The sequence below is a fragment of the Hemibagrus wyckioides genome, linkage group LG06 (assembly GCF_019097595.1).
Source record: "Hemibagrus wyckioides isolate EC202008001 linkage group LG06, SWU_Hwy_1.0, whole genome shotgun sequence".
In the NCBI taxonomy this organism is placed as follows: Eukaryota; Metazoa; Chordata; class Actinopteri; order Siluriformes; family Bagridae; genus Hemibagrus; species Hemibagrus wyckioides.
The window spans coordinates 21,366,496-21,384,450 of record NC_080715.1 but is presented as its reverse complement, the minus strand read 5'-3'; the positions used below and the strand labels follow the sequence as shown (position 1 = coordinate 21,384,450).

The following is a 17,955-nucleotide window of genomic DNA, read 5'->3' as shown; positions in this document are numbered from 1 at the left end:
TGTTCCAAATTGAATAATATAATTTTAAATAGTATTGTACTCATTTATAAGACATTGACAGGGCAGCATGGTGGAACAGCAAGTTGCATTGTTCTCTCGCAGCTCACTGGTCCCTGGGTCAGTCTTGACCATAGGTTACAATCTGTTTGTTCTCCAAGTGTCCATGTGGGTTTCCTCTTGTTCTCTGGTTTTCTCCCAACTCCCAAAACATGCTATGGATTGGCAATGCTCAGTGTGTGTGAATGCATGTACAGGGTGTGCTGCCATGTACTGACATTCCATTGTGGGTGTATTTTGCCTCATGTCCAGTGTTCCTGGGGTTGGCTCTGGATCCACCCCAACTATGGCCAGGATAAAGCATCAGTGAAAAAATAAACAATGTATTATTTACTAGTGTACAACTAAAGTTTTGCATTGAGCTAATACTTTTAGCCCTACCTCAAATCACAAGTGAAAATAACAAGAGAAATATAAATTGGTAAATCAATGATTCCATTATTGCATGAAATTTCCCTAAACACAAAAATCTTCTCAACCAATATGTTAATTTTTAAACTTTTTGTACTATTTATGATAACAGAATTAATTTATCTCAGGACAGCAGCAAGAGCACACACACACAGGCCAGTATAATGATAATAGGTTTCAGTGAGTAAGGAATTTACATATTTCTGCTCAGGTTTGTAACAGCAACATTTTACAACACACCAGTTTCACAAGTTTTATTCATGTATAAAATACTTTCCTTTCATTAAGTATGATATTGTCTAGCATCTATATATGTGGGATACTTAAAACTCTGAAGTGAGAGAACCTGACACTGGTAAGGTGATTTTTTTGCTAAATAAATTATGTTGCAAAGAATTTTCAGCAATAGGTATTTAAACTGATGAAACAGCTTCAGGTTAGTATGTAGCTTGTCTGTTGTGTTTTAGAAATCCACCACTTGATGTACAGTTTCAGTAAAGCATAGCCACCTGTTAATAGAGCTGAGAAATAGCAACTTTCCAGTGTGGCATGGTCTTTCAATGGTCTTTGCATGGTACATAATTAATGCATGTGAATATTGCCATCTAGTGCTCATATGTATTATGTATCAGGATGAAAATATGGTTACTAATATAACCATGTACAAATAGTGACTTAAAAATAAGGTAGATAGTTTTATCATTTTAATAATAAAAACTTAAATGATGTTTTATATATATATATATATATATATATATATATATATATATATATATATATATTTTTTTTTTTTTTTTTTTTTTTTTTTTAAAAAGGCCCTCGAGGAAAACCTGTATGTATATATATATATATATATATATATATATATATACACACACACACATATATATATATATATATATATATACATACATATATAGACTTTTGTGGTGTTGTAAAATCATTTTCATTATCCTCAGAAAATTATACACATAGGTTTCTTACATCATTCTTCTCTTTCTGCTAATAAGGTGAGTCCAGTTGGATGTTGTTTTTAAATTACACTACCACTGACTAAATATTTCAGTATGAATTTTAAATATGGCTTGCTGTGTTCTCTGAAATTTCAGCACTATAATACAGACTATAATCTTTGTGTAATGTCCTTCTTTATTTCAATTACAGGGCCAGCCCGGTCTCCTTGGCCCTCAGGGCCCCACAGGGCCTCCAGGACGAGTAGGTGACCCTGGCCTGCAAGGTCTGAAGGGAGAGAAGGGTAACTCGGGTCAGACAGGAATCACAGGACTGAAAGGGTCTCAGGTGTGTGTGAATTTTAGCCAGCTTCAAACTAGAAATTATTTTGAATTTTAATAGTGCTAACATAAAGTCATACATTTTTTCAGCAGTGATAAAATTGTGTCAGCTAACAAATTTAATCCCATTTGCTTCTTGTTTGTTTCTGTAGGGATTGATAGGAAGTCCAGGGTTTCCAGGAGCAGATGGTATTCCAGTAAGTGCCTTCTCTTTTTGTAAATTAGCTGCTTTTCTGCATTAATTGTTCATAAAATATGATATGATTTTCATCAAAGTCACAAGTATTGTACAAACACAATATGCTTAAGCAAACAACACAAAAACAATTCTCAGTGTTTAGGAAAAGTAAATGAACAACTGGATTTAATAGCTGGTCTGAACCAATCGTTTCTGGTAGGTGCGGATTAGAACTGCTTCAGCACAACCATATTCGTAGGCTATCTGGTGTAAACAGCTCTCTGGTCATTCCTCAGCATCTCTGTGGGGTTATGGTTTAGGCATTGACACAGGTACTCCAAAAGGCAGATTTGTGCAGATTAGCATTGTGGAATATCAAGGTGGTCTTTGGCAAACTTTAAGTATGCAGAAATAAATGTATATAATATATAAATATTATATAAATGTCTGTAATTCCAATGGGGTTCACATAATATTTATTGCTTATATATTTATGCTTACACACTCACTCACTTGCTCACTCACACACACACACACATAATATATATTTAATAATTGACATATTCATGCAATATGCCGCATTCTAGACAATATATATTATGTTACATAAATGTGTGTTACATTTTGATCTTCCCTTTGCAGGGTCACCCAGGCCAACAAGGCCCTCGAGGAAAACCTGGCGCTGATGGCTGTAATGGAACCCGGGGAGATCCTGGAAAATCTGGCTTTGGAGGAAATAATGGTGCTGCTGGTGAAAAAGTATGTGGAGTGCTTTAACGGCGTGTAGATTTTCTGCTACATTTCAGAACCTAATATTATATTCTCATGTCATAACTCTGTCCCTATTTCTTTTCTTAATTCCTCTGCAGGGTAAACCAGGTATAAAGGGTGAGAAAGGGGATTCCCTAGATGTCAGCGTTTACATGGAGAGATTTCGGGTGAGAGACAATTAGTATCATTATAAAAACAGATCACTTTTTAGATTTATTTTTTAAAAATGTCCTACGGTTTATGAACATATAGTAGTACCTCTGTTGTACATTTTGAAATCAGTAGCAGTATATGCAGTCAATAGTTCTGTTATAACCTTCTTCCATTTTAATTTAGGGTGAACCAGGACTTCCAGGATATCAAGGCCCAACAGTGAGTTTAACATCATCTAAGCTTCCCTATACTTATAAAGGTTATGTTCAGAAGTACCATTTTTGAAATACTATGTTTTGTCTTACTTTCTCAACTCAGGGCCCTCCCGGAAACAGAGGGTATCAAGGACGACCAGGTCTCGCAGGTGCTCAGGTGAGTGTGTAGTGTTAATTTATTAATGTTTATTCTCAGATACACATCTTGTATCTATATCATCTATCTCTTATATTCCTCTCCACTATAGGGTGAAAAGGGTTATAGAGGACCTCCAGGACCAAAGGTAGCCCAAAGACACTGAATAACACTGACTCATAACATGTTATATCTTTTACTGATGAGTATGAAAGGTATCAATACAGAATCTTGGTTAACTTTATGCAGGGCAGTGCAACTATAATCCATCCAGGAGAAAAAGGAGAACAGGTAAAACGAATATAATAATGTTGCCCACTAGATTGTAAGGTTAATTAGATTAGAATAAAGAATTTGTTGACCGTATCAACAACTGGAACTGCAGTTCTTTTTTTTAACCACAGGGGGATGTTGGAGATCGAGGGCCACCAGGGACTGGTGAGTTAAGAGAGCCACCTAAGGTCAGTCATGTGTCTGGTGTGGTTTATTATGTATTTATTAGCACAATTATTAGTCTAGTGATTTAACAGCAATCAATTTCCACAGGGCGACAATGGCGATCAAGGTGACAAAGGTGAACCAGGAAATATGGTAAGTTACATCATTAATGAGGTCACTTAGACATTCCTTCTTCTGGTAGGCAAAAACTGAAACAAAATCTAAACTGTAACAGTATTCTTAAAATGCAGTACCGATGTCTGAAACTCCCAAAACATCATGATCCTCATCATGTGATCTCTACGCTAACACCTATCCCTGCCTTTGTTTTCTGCCTTATCTTAATTAATGTAGATTTACTTAGCATCTGCTGATAAAATAATATTCTGCATCTTCTAATAAATAAGTTGTTATTTTACATAGTTCCTTATTACCTGTCTACATTTGTACAAATTTGTGGTTGTGAGATCTGCTAAGATTAAGGACTATCATTGTGTGAAGTTCTTTCTTTCTCTGTGTGTGTGTGTGTGTTTGATTTAGGCTAACTATAAGTTTAAAAGAAAATGTGGGATATATACTTATGCAATTACATGTTTTAATTAGTATCATTTCCATAATTAATACACTGAAACCACTTCTTTCATTGCCTGAGTGTCTGAATAGGCGTGCAATATGTGTGTTAATCAATATATGTTCACTGTAAATACTAAACATACTGTGTTCTAGAAATCTATAGGGTGATATTTTTATTTCCCAGACAGGTGAGACATTATTCAGGTGTCTTTAGTGCTTCAAATAATCACAGTTTCAAAGTGTCTGTGCTTTACTGGAAGGTTTTAGGCTCTTTGACATTAGCTTTATATTTGATATCTAAAAAAAATATTTAAAAAAGTCAAATAAAAAGTCTAATAAAAATTAAAGAGCCATATATAACACAAAAAACAAAACAGGCAACAATGGACATATTGGGGTCACCGCAGCAATCTACTGATGGACCACCAGGAGGCACACTTTTAAATTACAATTAAATAATAAAATTAAGGAAAAGCAAGGACAAAATCTATTTAAAGTATTGATGTAGGGGTGACTAATATGTGAAATGGAGTTGAATGACATCAAAGGCAGCATCATGGATATATAGTTAACTCTTGGTACAATTAATGACCCAGCACTAGGCGATTGTGCGTGTATAATTTTAGACAATCACTGAATGCGTTACAGTTTTTTGTCAATACTTACTTTAAAAACAAGAAAATATACAGTAGTTTATAAGTGAGATCTTTCATTGGCACATTACAGTAGTCCAGGCAAATGGAAAAACAAAATAAGCCTCTTTATAACCTGCTTTCTAATAGAAGAACTAACTATTACAAAAAGACACTTTACTGACATTATTTGATATATATATTTGACATCAAAGCTCATCATAATCAAGGCTATGTTTTACAATACATAGCTATAGATTAATATGTTTTAGGACAGTTAATTCCCACATTTTTACACTTCAGTTGACAAAGATAATGCTCTTATCTTTCCTTGATATGGTGGAAATTAAACAATAAGTGTATTAATTATGAAATGTATTTTTTAAGAAATAGCAATTGTTCTACTTTGTGTTTATAAAATCATTTGTGTTTTTTAAGGGGTCTTATGTCAAAGGAGAGAAAGGAATTAAAGGATTACCTGGAGGCCGGGTATACACTTGATATTTATTTGTGTTATCAGATCCTTTACTGATATTTTCCAAAAAAAAAAAAACATGTTTCTGTTGGACTCAAATAACAAGGAAATGTTTGCTATTGCTAATAGGGCACTCCAGGACAGAATGGCTGGCCAGGAGCAAAGGTATGTTGTTGATCATTAGTCTGACAGAACATCGTCTATTACAGTGAAATGCTGTTGATGTCCCTAAACATTCCCTTTCTGTTTTTCCCAGGGTGATGCTGGGGATGCAGGCATTGATGGGCAGCCAGGAAGCAAGGTATACATTATTGTGTGTTAACCCTTTCACTGAGTTTATTTCTGGTAATTGGTGATGGCTGGCTGTATATGAACTGCAGTTGTCAGGGATTCTCAGAGGCATGGGATGCAAGTGCAGACCTTTGTTGTGTAGGGTGCAATAACAACTAAAGTGATGAGTATGCACAAAGCAGCAAAAACATACAGACTATGGTCCAGACTGTGGTAGACAAAGCAACACACAGACACAAGATCAACAGAAGCATGACAATGAGGTACAAAGAAACCAGAACTTAAAAAGGGATGCAAATCAATGTGAAACAGAAAACAGGGGTGAGAGATTAGTGCCATGTGCTGGGAATAAGGGGACGTGTATTTTTGTCTTACCCTGACAGCAGTGCCTTAAAGTCTGCACAGGATTTATATTTTGAATGTTGCTCACATGTGAATGCTTCAATAGGGGGAACCAGGAGAAGCAGGAGAGCTGATCTATTCAGATGGATACCCTGGAGGTAACAGAGTATATCTTTTTATTCCAAATGTCTCTATTCCATCCAAATAAATCTGTGGTTTTGAGTTTGGACACATTATTTTAACCCTGTTCACATATTCCTTTGCTGTTACATTTGTAAAGTTAGCCCACCAGGTCCTCCAGGAGAACGTGGGCCACCGGGAACTGATGGTCCCAGAGGAAAAAAAGGATTACCGGGTCCCCCTGGGACAGATGCTCAAGAACAGCTTATTGGTATTTGAAAAGTATTTTGGCATCTAAGTAAAGAAAAAATGTTAATACAAGCATTTGTTCTAACTGTTTATTGTTTCTATATTTCCACAGAGTTGTTTGGCTCTTTTGGACCAAAAGGGGAAAAGGGGAGGAAAGGTGATGCTGGGAAAAATGGTATCACAGCCTCAGAGCCTGGGCCTCCAGGTTTTGATGGCCTACCAGGACCACCTGGACCACCTGGACCAAAAGGATCATGTAAATATATAACAGTCTCTGTATATGACATTTTGTACCTTTTGTTTGAACTATTAATGGATCTAGTTTTTATATATGCTGTAATTCTAATTATTATAAAAGGGAAGCGCTCTCAGATAGGAAATCATATATGAAACACGCAGTATATTGAATACAATGTCGAAACCTGCCATCAGTACTGGAAGATTGTGTTGTCAGTGTCAGTCTGTTTGCCACAGGGGGTGTGCTTTTAAGAGGGCCTGAAGGGCCACATGGACGTCCAGGAAATGCTGGAGTGAAAGGACAAAAAGGTAATGACCAGTGAAATCAGTCCATAAGCTCCTGTTCATGAAACAGTATAACTGTAAGATGAATATACAGTACAGTCATCATAAATTGAATTGCTCACAGTGAATGTACCGCTTTTCAGGTGACGAAGGTCATTGTGAGTGCACTTTGCGAACCTCCCCTCCTGGACCCCCTGGAACACCTGGCGATCAGGGTGACCCTGGAGTAATAGGCGAGCAGGGTCAACAGGGTGATCAGGGAGATCAGGGACAAAGAGGCTTCACTGGTTTGCATGTTAGTTGCCAGCATTACAGTTATGCTAGAAGACATGTACCAGTCAAAACCTTTAGTCATATGTGAACCATCTGAAACTGAATTTTTTTTTCCAGGGCTTTCCTGGGCCACGGGGGCTGCCTGGACTGAAAGGCTTGAAAGGAGATAGAGTAGAGGTTAAAGAAAAAGGTACATCTTTTTATTAGAATGCTGTGTGATTTTAGTTTACATTAAAGGAAAAACTAGTGTATAATTAATTTATGTGTGTTTGTGCTTCTACTTATGTATTTAACAGGATCACCTGGAGAACCAGGAGACCCAGGGTGGCCAGGTGAACATGGAATTCAGGGCAGAAATGGGACTAGAGGAATAGATGGTCCCCCTGGACTTCGTGGTCTTCCTGTGAGTTTCTCATTAGCAATTAAGTGCTCTGATCTAAAATCACTGATTTAATTTTGTCTTTAGTAAAAGTAACAGTTTAGTAACAGTAACAGTTTACTGCTACCATGATGCAGTCTGCTCACATTACATTAGCTGTAATTAACAATGTGTGCTCTATATTTTAAATCATATTTCCAAACCTTCTAATCATATTTCCAAACCACAGGAGTGCTATAATTCAAATTTAATTGTAGCATTGTGATTGATGTGGATGAAAAACAGTGATTTATTGCAACAAAAATGGATTTGTTTTGCACTGGAAATTGCTGGTTGCATCTTCTTATTATAATCAATTCTCTTTCCTGATTGTAAGAGTAGATTAAGCCTACCAGTGTAAAACTACAGCTACAGTCTGTGCTGTATTGATGTACTGTGTGCAGGGAGAAGGGGCAGTTGGTGAGCGTGGAGAGAAGGGTTACCCAGGAAGACCAGGTCTGCCGGGATTCCCAGGAGCAGCAGGGGAACCAGGTCAAGTAATCGGAGCATCTAGGGGTGTTAAGGGTATTGCTGGTGATGCCGGATTAAATGGTTATGATGGACTCCCAGGCCAACCGGGTACTTCAGGTATGCACTCTGTCTTCTCTGCTTCCTCTCATTCTTCCATCATTCTTAATTCCAATTTCTCATTCCCTAATATGTTTTGCATTCCTTGCTTTATCTGTTTACTTTGGGTTCAGTGTGCTTAAAGTCATGGAATCCATACTTTATGGAAACATTTTAATGAAATTAAGCATTTAACCATACTCTCTGGCAATTTTATTGCGTGTGAAGGTTTTCATTAAAAAAGGATTCCATGAGGAATTTTCCCTGAAAATTCAATGAATGGTCATTTAATTATATGATCTCTGCTGCTGATTCAGTTGCAATCAGCTCCTGTCTGTCTGTATCTACTGTGGTGTTATCTGTTTCTGTCTGTCAATATCTCTTGCTTGACATTTAAAGGAGACTGTAGTCTACAAGGAGAAGGAGGCAAGTGGATTACAGCAGGTAGCTAGATCGGTGACCAGCCAAATTCCTTCTTAACTCTTTTCTGTCTTAGTGCTTTACTGCATCACAATCACTTTTTTACTCACAGTCACTGTTAAAGCTTTGGGCATTATTAATCTTTCCCTTATTAGAACAAATTAAACCCACAAATGTTGTTGTACACACTATATTGTTATGTGCTTTGTTTCACACTTGGCAATGAGTCACATGTTATTTAGGCATGGCATTACCCAGGGGTTCCCAAACCTTTTGAGAAAATGACCCCAATTGGATATTATGAATTTTCTGAAACCCCACAGACAATTTTATAATTTACTTTTATACAGTTATATAATTTAGTAAATTCATTTGCTTGTTGTTTGTTTTATAAGTTAATATCATCAAGGAAGCAGCAGAAGTAGAACGGACAAAGAAATTTGTCCATTATTATGGCTGGGCTGCTATGCAGAAATGCTTTTGAATTAAATTTTACTGTAGCTTGTTTAAATATTAATCCCTGTAACCCCTAGTTTTGGAACCCCTGCTATAACATGTCGATTGTTTCTGTTGATGGCAAATCAGGAAATCAAAAATTCTAATTTGTAATATATGTTGAGGCTATGAATTTATTTTTCTTGTCATGACATATTTTATGGCTTTGGTGTATCCCCCAGGGGATTGTGCAGCTATATCTGGACGCCCAGGAGAAATAGGACCTGCAGGACAACCTGGATTGGAGGGAATGCCAGGTAATATCTTATAATACTGTAATAGACATCATTTAATGATATGTTACAACATTAATAATGCAAATGTCAACCTTTACACAGACTTGGTAATGTCTGTTTTTTTCTAGGACTGCCTGGTCCAAAAGGATTTCCAGGAGACAGAGGTAGGATAGGAACTAAAGGAGATCAAGGAGACCAGGGCATTGGTGGCCCACCTGGTAAAACAGGTGAGCTGAGTATACAAGGGTTTTGTCCTTACATACACTCAGACATTCGGGTTGCTCTTGAGAATTATCTTGTATGCAGTTTGTGTCTGCCTTCCTAATGGTTTTCTTTACAGGTTTTACTGGACCTCGTGGAGACGTAGGCACTCCTGGACCAAAAGGTCTCAAAGGTTCTTCTGGCATCCCGGGTAGACCAGGGATTCATGGTGAATCTGGAGAAAAGGGTCCTAATGGTGAAGCTCTAGGAGCATCTCCTGGGCCCCCAGGTGAACGAGGGCCACCAGGACTGCAGGGGATAAAAGGTCCCATTGGAAATTCTGGCACAAGTGGATTCCCAGGTGAGAAATACTCTGTAAGGATGAACTTACCTTTTTGATAATGGCATTTTCTCTGGACTACTACATTCTAGCTTGGGTTTTATGGACATATACTGTTTATACAATGATTTAAACTGTGGTACCCTATAGGCATACACGGAATGCCTGGGATGATTGGATTCAAAGGTGAATCAGGTCCTCCAGGATTACAAGGAGAACTAGGAAGGCCTGGACCAGCAGGAATATTTGGTTTCCCTGGGAAGCCTGGTCACACAGGACTCCCTGGACCTCCAGGCCACACTGGACAACCAGGTAAAATAGTAATATAATTTGAATCTCTGCCTCATTAGAGAGCTATCAACCTGACCTGTCAATACCATTGAGGATAGAACAGTCTGTTCATGATAGAGATATAATAATTTTTCCTGTTCATCAAAGGCCTAAGGGGAGAAACAGGCAATCGAGGAGATGGTGGTCCCCCTGGGCCCATAGGGGTGAAGGGTGTAAGAGGAGAACCAGGAAGTGATGCTGGGCCAGGAGATTACGGACCACGGGGGGATACAGGAGACCCTGGATACGTTGGGCAGATTGGTGTTCCTGGACTTAAAGGTCAGAACATTTTCACATTACAGATATCAAATGTCAAACACATTGTAAATCTTATGTAGAGAATAAGGTACAAATGGCACTGTCACATCATTACAGTTATCTGTTATATCAGTACAATACTTAAATCGATACTAAATCAATACTTCTTGTGAAGCGTTACACTCCATGATGCAAAATTTCACATGATATTAAAAACACGACAGAACATCTTTTGGTCATCAAACAAAAAAGCACAAATATAAATTTACCATTCAGGCTTATTTTCCATTTTTTACCATGTTTTTTTAACAAGCTTTTAGAATGTTTCTCCCATAGCTGAATAGTTCCTCCAAATAATATTACTGGACACAGCTAAGGTCTGATTTAAGTTTCTGCGACAGTGTACCTATAAGCATGTTCAGGCCTTATGCAAGGACACTCACATGTCCACCTCCATACTTGCACATTTTGACGCAGTTTGTCCACTAGAGGACAGTGTTGCATGAACTAAAACAGGATTTACAGAAAAGAGAACGCAAAAAAGAGCCATCTCTAAGCTCTAAGCTCTGTTTTAACACAGGACTCAAAAACAGAAGTCAATGTAAGTAAGTATGTTTTTTAAAAAAAAAAAGTATCCTTGCATTTTCAATTATAAACCATGTGAATTTTCAGCGAAAACATTTCTGAAATGTTTTCATTCATTGTTAAGCGGATCAACCAGTTGAATCACTTCAAAATGACATTTATATTGTTTACACAAAATTTTTGGGAGAACATTACCCTTAAATAAACCCATGGAAGAGGGGCTACAAAGTTTCCTCATGACATACAAAACCAAAAAATATCAGTCAGTCGTAGAAAATCAGTCAGCATTTGCTTGAAGGCCAGCTGACTCACAGCACCATAGACAAGCACAATGCAGAGTTAGATCTCAAGGGAAAGCATGCGAGAGTCAATGTTGTTCTATACCTCATATTCTCTGCATCATGACACAGACACTCAAACATACTTAAAGACAGTAGGTAAATCAACCCTAAATTAACAAAGGATTCACTTTATCTATTGTACAGCATGTGTTTTAGGACAAGAAGGTCACCACAAGCTACCACAACAGCTTTAATTTGCATTCTACACATCTCTACACACTCACAAACAACACAACTGTGCTAGATGAATGATCCAGAAGACCTTCGCTTGTAACTTTGATCATTAAAAATGTCATGTCCACACCTGTCACAAACTCAAGCTCTCATGATCTTCAGGAAAATTTGTTGTTCAGATATTTACCAGTATATTTCTTGTATATTTCTGTAGGTGTAAAAGGCTCTCAGGGCATGGCAGGTTTTCCAGGTATGTCAGGAAAGACCGGTCCAGAGGGCAATCCAGGACTGAAAGGGCTGGAAGGAATAATGGGCCTACAAGGAGAGAAAGGAGGCATGGGCCAACAGGGGCAAAAAGGTTCTTGTTTTGTCTTATAGTAACAAATGTATGCACTTTAGATTGTTTTCCTTCTATCTTTTATGTTAATATGTTAAATTGGAGGTCAATTTTTTTGTCGTGAATAATCTCTTTTTATCAGGTGAAAGAGGAGTTATGGGCCCTCCAGGTAAAATGTCTGTCGTAGAAATGACTCATATGAAAGAGGTTATGAAAGGTGAAAAAGGAGACTTTGGACGTGAAGGAGATCCAGGTTTTACTGGGCCCCGAGGTAAGTCTTATTATTTGCTGTTATACTGTGTATGGAAGTAAAAAGTGATATGACATTTTGAATTAAAAAGTGTATATTAAAAGAAATTAAATGTCTTATATTGAAAATTAAAGACCATCTTACTATATCAGCAGAAATCTGCCTTCTATCTCTTATAACATGGAATTTCTTAAGCCAGAGTCTGCAGCAGGAGTGTGGGAGAATTTGCGAGTTATAAAAGATCACACTTGATGTTTGTGGTTTTTGTTTAATCATTCATTCGAGCCTCCTGGTGGTCCAGTGGCAGGCTCCCGTGCTCTCTTTGCCATGGCCCAGGTTCGATTTCCAGCCAGACGACTTTCAGTGCCAGTCCCAAGCCCAGATTAAATGGGAGGGTCACGTCAGGAAGGGTATCTGGCGTCAAAACCTGTGCCGAATCGAAACATGCAGACCAAATGATCCGCTGTGGCAACCCTGAATAGGGAGCAGCCAAAAGAACAACATGGTCTTTAATTTTAAATATTTAGCATTCAGTGGGTTTTTAAAAGTAAAACATTTTTTAATTCAAATATTTGTCACATTTTTACTTCCATAGCTAAGCAACATATTCTTTGTTATAAAATAAATAAATCCTTAAATGTGTGTAATACAAAATGGTTTAATGAATTTGAAGCTATTGTTATCCTATCACCTGATTCTTAATATTTCAACATGTAAAGTTTCATACACTGTGGGTTATATATCACTCACTCTTGTCTTGGTAGACATTCATGGACTGCATATTTGCTTTCACAGAAATAACAAAAATAAAATAAAATAAATGTACAAATTTAAAGATTACAATGAATCATAACTCAAATGCATGTTAAAATTGATTGGGTCATTAAACATATTCTCTCTTTCACCCTCAAGGGACCAAAGGATTGCCGGGGGTTCCAGGAACAGAGGGGTATCATGGATTACCTGGGGAACCCAGCCACATAAAAGGTCAGCATGGACAGGCTGGAGCTCAGGGACTTCCTGGTCAGAAAGGAATGCCAGGCCCGACAGGATCCCAAGGAATTCATGGTTTTTTTGGACCAGGTGGCTCTAGGGTAATTCTTTACCTCGGCATTTACCGATTTAAACATGTACCAGTATATGTTTAGAGTTTTTTTCTATAGGTTGGTTGTGGTATTGAGGTTGTTTGTAGTCAATACTAACTTCAATATCCTAGGGGGAGAAAGGTTCACCTGGTGCTTATGGAGCAAAAGGAGGGTTTGGATTCAAGGGGTTCAAAGGTAATATTGAAATGTTAAATTCGCCATCCTCAAGTTCTGCTTGCACCATACATTTTGTACTGCACTGTATTTTTTGTACTTTTATAATGCTAAATCAAAGACTGTATGGTGTATGGTGCAACAACAATTATGTAACATAAGCCTTTGTTGGAATCTCTGACCAACACCTCACATCTACCAGTTATTGCTAAGTGAGATTGTTCTGCTTCAGGTGACCAGGGTGACGTTATCGATCTCCCAGGACCCACAGGCCCTAGAGGGGAAAGTGGACAGCTTGGACCTTTAGGTGAGGCAATAAAATATCTAGTTATTACCTAAAAAAGGTATCTTTTCAATAACAGGTGTGTGGATTGCTACTGAAGATTTTTTATTCACATAATTGTACCTTTGCAGGTCACAAGGGTTTCCTAGGTGAGTCTGGAGTAAGAGGAAGTCCTGGTTTTGATGGTATTAAAGGAAATAAAGGGACTCAAGGCGATCCTGGAGGAGAAGGGCTATCAGGTAAGAGAACCCGCTCAAAATGAATGACTGTGCTCAAAACAATTTTTTGTTGAAGTAGCAGTCTGGTTCCTACATACACTGAGAAATTATGCACAAATGGCTCTCTTCTTGTCTGTTATCAGGTGCTGATGGCCTAAAGGGCTTTCCAGGAAACCAAGGCTCTAAGGGCTGGCCAGGAGTGCCAGGAGAGGCAGGAACCCCTGGTAAACCAGGACATACAGGACAAATAGGTATGTTCAATCTAATATAGGGATATACCCAAATGTGGAATCAATAATTTTATCATTCCAGTTAAATGCATTATCTGTGAGACAAATTTATTCCAAGTTATCACTTACTCTATTTTTTCATGAAGTTAATAAGATTTTAAAACATGCAAGTGTCATATTATGGAGAACTGGTAGGCACAAACCATTTTGTCCTGAAGACTGCAGGAAAACGTATTAACCTTTACAATGTGCCAACACCAGAGACTCCTTCCATAAATATTTCATAAATGTCTCCTTAGAGAAACTTCAACATATAAATGATTATATTAACATTCTTTTTAAATCTATTTATTAGACTTACTGTATATATGAACCATCCACCATACACCTACATGGAAGAAACAGGAAGAAATAGATGAGAGACATCTGATATGATTGAAAGGAAATGTTCATCTTTTAAATCATATATTTAGGCTTCCAGTAGTATTAAAATATATTCAGGCTTCTCAGTTCAGTACCTACATTGAAAAATGTTCATCAGTTGATGAGAATAAGAATTACCCTGCTGTAATACTAATAATTTTCAATTATTCTCATTATTTTAAATACTTGAAACCTCAATAAAAAACACAGCATCAGTGAGTGCACTAACAGTGGGGCAAAATGTGAAAGATAAAGCTTTCTTTTTCTTTTCAGGTTTTCCTGGCCTTGCTGGGATTCCAGGATTGCATGGCCTTAAAGGTCAAAAGGGCCTTCCAGGTGTTGCAGGTAGTTATTTAAAAGTTATCTTTTGATTATTAATGCACCAAAAATTCAGGGGACACAGGCAAATGTCAGGACATGCTGAATTCTGAATACCGAATCCTTATTATGAAATCTTATTTCTTAAGACATTAAATTTCTTGTTACACTGTGTACTTCTACATTAGAGTAATATTTTAGACTAACGTTGGGCTAAATGATTACAGAGCATTCAAATTTAGTTAACTGAGAGAGAAACTGATTGTTCTACACTCTTGGTTGGTCTCCCTCTGTTAACCAGAAAGTCAAACTAGCCAAGTGCATACAGGAGTTTACGTTTACAGACCTGGGGATATAGCACTCTCATCCAAAGTTGTTGTTGTATAACAGTTTACCCTTCTAGACTGGTAGCAATCATGTGATTGAGTGGGGCATAAAAAAGCATATATATGAACTGCCTACTGAATTAATACATTTTTATAATCTGCTATAGTCTTGTCTTTGTCAAGAGAATTTGTTGAATTTGTTAGCCAGTTTTATTTAATAGCCATAATCTATATGCTTGTTAGGTCTTGACAATTGGGGGATACCAGGTGAGGATGGAGAAAAAGGAGAAATAGGAGATCCAGGTATTCCCAACACAGAGACTGGGATCCCTGGAGCTTACGGCCTTAAAGGTTCAACAGGAGATCCAGGTGGGTCATCATAAAGCATATATTTTCTCTTTGACTTTCTCTAGTCATTTTGAAAGCTAAAACGTCTAAGCTTTTTATAGGTGATCAGGGTGAACCAGGTCCTCCAGGAGATCAAGGGCCCCCAGGAGCACATGGAATTCCTGGCATAAAAGGTGTATCAGGGGACAAAGGGCTTCATGGTCAGAAAGGTCTTCCAGGTAAAGTGCTTAATATATTGGATCACAATAATAGTACCAAGGGAGTTATTACCATATATTTCCCGCAATGATAAAGCTTGTAACATTATAAACATTATGGTAGTGCATAGTCTGTTGTGGTGTGATCAGCCTTTCTGATCCAATGTTTAGGCTATCCCGGAGCCACAGGCCATCCAGGTTTTCCATCTCCACCTGGAATTAAAGGAGGTCGTGGCATTGAGGGGGATCTCGGAACCTCAGGACCAAAAGGGCCACAAGGGGACATTGGAGACGGTGGATTTCCTGGACAGCCTGGTGTGTCAGGAGAAAAAGGTATGGTCCCAAACACTAGAAATTCAATGTACAGTTTATCATCACATTTTTAAAAGATAGTGCTTTAAATAGTATTACCTTATTAGCATCCTATACAATCCAGTGTTTGCTTTTGAAGACTTTCTAGAACTAGGTTTACTCTGTGTCTGATCTTTTTTAAAAATGTGTTACAGGGATAAAGGGAGCCATGGGAATGATGGGTATCACAGGACCACGTGGTTTACAAGGTGATAGAGGACTTACTGGATCAAAAGGAAATACTGGACCGCCAGGTATGTAAACATTATCCTTTTTTTTTAATTAAAAAAAATAGTAAATTTATATTCACCAACTTATCCTGCCTTGATGCCCGATGACGCCTGAGATAGGCACAGGCTCCCTGTGACCCGATGATAGATCGGATAAGCGGTACAGAGAGTGAAATGAAATGAAAAATATTCACCAACTTGAAATTCCCTGCATTCATCATAAGTTTAAATATATCAAAAATAACTCAGACACTCTATGTATCACCTCCTTTAGGCTCACCTGGCACCCCTGGGGCTAAAGGACTCCCTCCAGGTCCTGAGAAGATACCAGGGGAGAGAGGACCCCCTGGTCCACATGGTCCACAAGGACCGCAGGGACTGAGTGGGGACATTGGTCCTCAAGGATTCCCTGGAGATCCAGGTAAGTGAAATGAAAGGTTACCAAATCAAAATATTAGACAATTTATTATATTTTAGCTCTAAAATATAAGCATTTGCTATAATATAATTCTTACCCTAGGTTATATTGGACCAAAGGGGCAAAAGGGGATGCCAGGGGTGCCTGGTATATCAGGAACACCAGGTGTCCGTGGTGATGTTGGACCAATGGGACATCAGGGCCTCCAGGGTCTAGAAGGTAAAGCTCACAAAATTCTGAGCTAAGCTAATGTGTCGACAAGTTAAAGTGGAACGTCAGCAAGATACCCTGGCTGGTTTTATAATAATCAAGCAGTGTCTTGCATCTTGAGGAGCAAGATTATAGTAAGAGCACTGCTGCTGTAAAACAGTGATTTTAGCACAGTGTCTGGTCATTTTACTGTATATGGGTTGTTATGCACAAACCTGTAATATAAAAAGCTGTTATGAACAAAGGTAAAGAATTTCCAGTTCAATAAATGTGATCAAGTTAAGTCTTTATGGAAATTAAAAATCTGGTCACATTTCAGGGAACCGTGGCCGTCCTGGTACTCCTGGTCCCACTGGTATGCCTGGACGCAGTGTGAGTGTTGGGTACCTGCTAGTGAAGCACAGTCAGTCTGATCAGACTCCAATGTGCCCTGTGGGAATGTCCAAGCTGTGGGATGGTTACAGCTTGCTTTACTTTGAAGGGCAGGAGAAAGCTCATAATCAGGACCTTGGTACGTAAATAAGACTTAATCAGTATACCAGAAGGTTGAAACTAAATCTCAATCAATAAATAAATTTGCAAATAGTATTGGATCCATTTTTGGTGTATACTACCAACCACAATTCAGGTTCTTTAAGAACATTCTCTACTGTCTTATCCAGGTCTGGCAGGCTCCTGTCTCCCTCGTTTCAACACCATGCCATTCCTGTATTGCAACCCTGGTGACATATGCTACTATGCTAGTCGCAATGACAAGTCTTATTGGCTTTCTACAACTGCTCCGATTCCCATGATGCCTGTGGAGGAGTTAGATATAAAGCCCTATATCAGTCGATGTTCAGTATGTGAGGCTCCGTCTGTGGCTATAGCTGTGCACAGTCAGGATACAACTATCCCACAATGCCCTACAGGCTGGAGAAGTTTATGGATTGGCTATTCTTTCCTCATGGTGAGTTTCTCAGGATAAATTTATTTTTGTAGGTATTTACTACATAAGTAGTTGCAGATGATATAAATACATGTCAAATAAAATAACAATAATAATTAGTTATTAATAATTTGTG

General features: G+C 38.0%; 1 protein-coding gene across 2 annotated transcripts in view; it reads left to right on the top strand.

Annotated features, from left to right (window-relative positions):
* The window catches only part of col4a2 (collagen, type IV, alpha 2), a 57,595-nt gene that overhangs the window by 38,690 nt on the left and 950 nt on the right, over positions 1-17,955 (top strand). The window contains exons 5-47 of one of the 2 annotated variants that reach the window (XM_058393043.1): positions 1,633-1,767; positions 1,913-1,957; positions 2,581-2,697; positions 2,808-2,876; positions 3,046-3,081; positions 3,181-3,234; positions 3,326-3,361; positions 3,463-3,504; positions 3,618-3,674; positions 3,760-3,804; positions 5,295-5,345; positions 5,461-5,496; positions 5,588-5,632; positions 6,071-6,122; positions 6,245-6,355; positions 6,446-6,589; positions 6,808-6,879; positions 6,999-7,150; positions 7,246-7,318; positions 7,425-7,531; positions 7,951-8,134; positions 8,513-8,557; positions 9,211-9,285; positions 9,393-9,491; positions 9,605-9,826; positions 9,956-10,117; positions 10,244-10,414; positions 11,708-11,851; positions 11,973-12,101; positions 12,993-13,174; positions 13,297-13,360; positions 13,572-13,646; positions 13,754-13,861; positions 13,984-14,091; positions 14,767-14,838; positions 15,381-15,506; positions 15,587-15,703; positions 15,854-16,015; positions 16,189-16,287; positions 16,538-16,684; positions 16,784-16,900; positions 17,211-17,402; positions 17,554-17,840. In XM_058393043.1, the coding sequence (XP_058249026.1) occupies positions 1,633-1,767; positions 1,913-1,957; positions 2,581-2,697; positions 2,808-2,876; positions 3,046-3,081; positions 3,181-3,234; positions 3,326-3,361; positions 3,463-3,504; positions 3,618-3,674; positions 3,760-3,804; positions 5,295-5,345; positions 5,461-5,496; positions 5,588-5,632; positions 6,071-6,122; positions 6,245-6,355; positions 6,446-6,589; positions 6,808-6,879; positions 6,999-7,150; positions 7,246-7,318; positions 7,425-7,531; positions 7,951-8,134; positions 8,513-8,557; positions 9,211-9,285; positions 9,393-9,491; positions 9,605-9,826; positions 9,956-10,117; positions 10,244-10,414; positions 11,708-11,851; positions 11,973-12,101; positions 12,993-13,174; positions 13,297-13,360; positions 13,572-13,646; positions 13,754-13,861; positions 13,984-14,091; positions 14,767-14,838; positions 15,381-15,506; positions 15,587-15,703; positions 15,854-16,015; positions 16,189-16,287; positions 16,538-16,684; positions 16,784-16,900; positions 17,211-17,402; positions 17,554-17,840 (4,566 nt within the window). The remainder of the gene's footprint in view (positions 1-1,632; positions 1,768-1,912; positions 1,958-2,580; positions 2,698-2,807; positions 2,877-3,045; positions 3,082-3,180; positions 3,235-3,325; positions 3,362-3,462; positions 3,505-3,617; positions 3,675-3,759; positions 3,805-5,294; positions 5,346-5,460; positions 5,497-5,587; positions 5,633-6,070; positions 6,123-6,244; positions 6,356-6,445; positions 6,590-6,807; positions 6,880-6,998; positions 7,151-7,245; positions 7,319-7,424; positions 7,532-7,950; positions 8,135-8,512; positions 8,558-9,210; positions 9,286-9,392; positions 9,492-9,604; positions 9,827-9,955; positions 10,118-10,243; positions 10,415-11,707; positions 11,852-11,972; positions 12,102-12,992; positions 13,175-13,296; positions 13,361-13,571; positions 13,647-13,753; positions 13,862-13,983; positions 14,092-14,766; positions 14,839-15,380; positions 15,507-15,586; positions 15,704-15,853; positions 16,016-16,188; positions 16,288-16,537; positions 16,685-16,783; positions 16,901-17,210; positions 17,403-17,553; positions 17,841-17,955) is intronic. The other variant, XM_058393044.1, reaches the window with a different exon arrangement.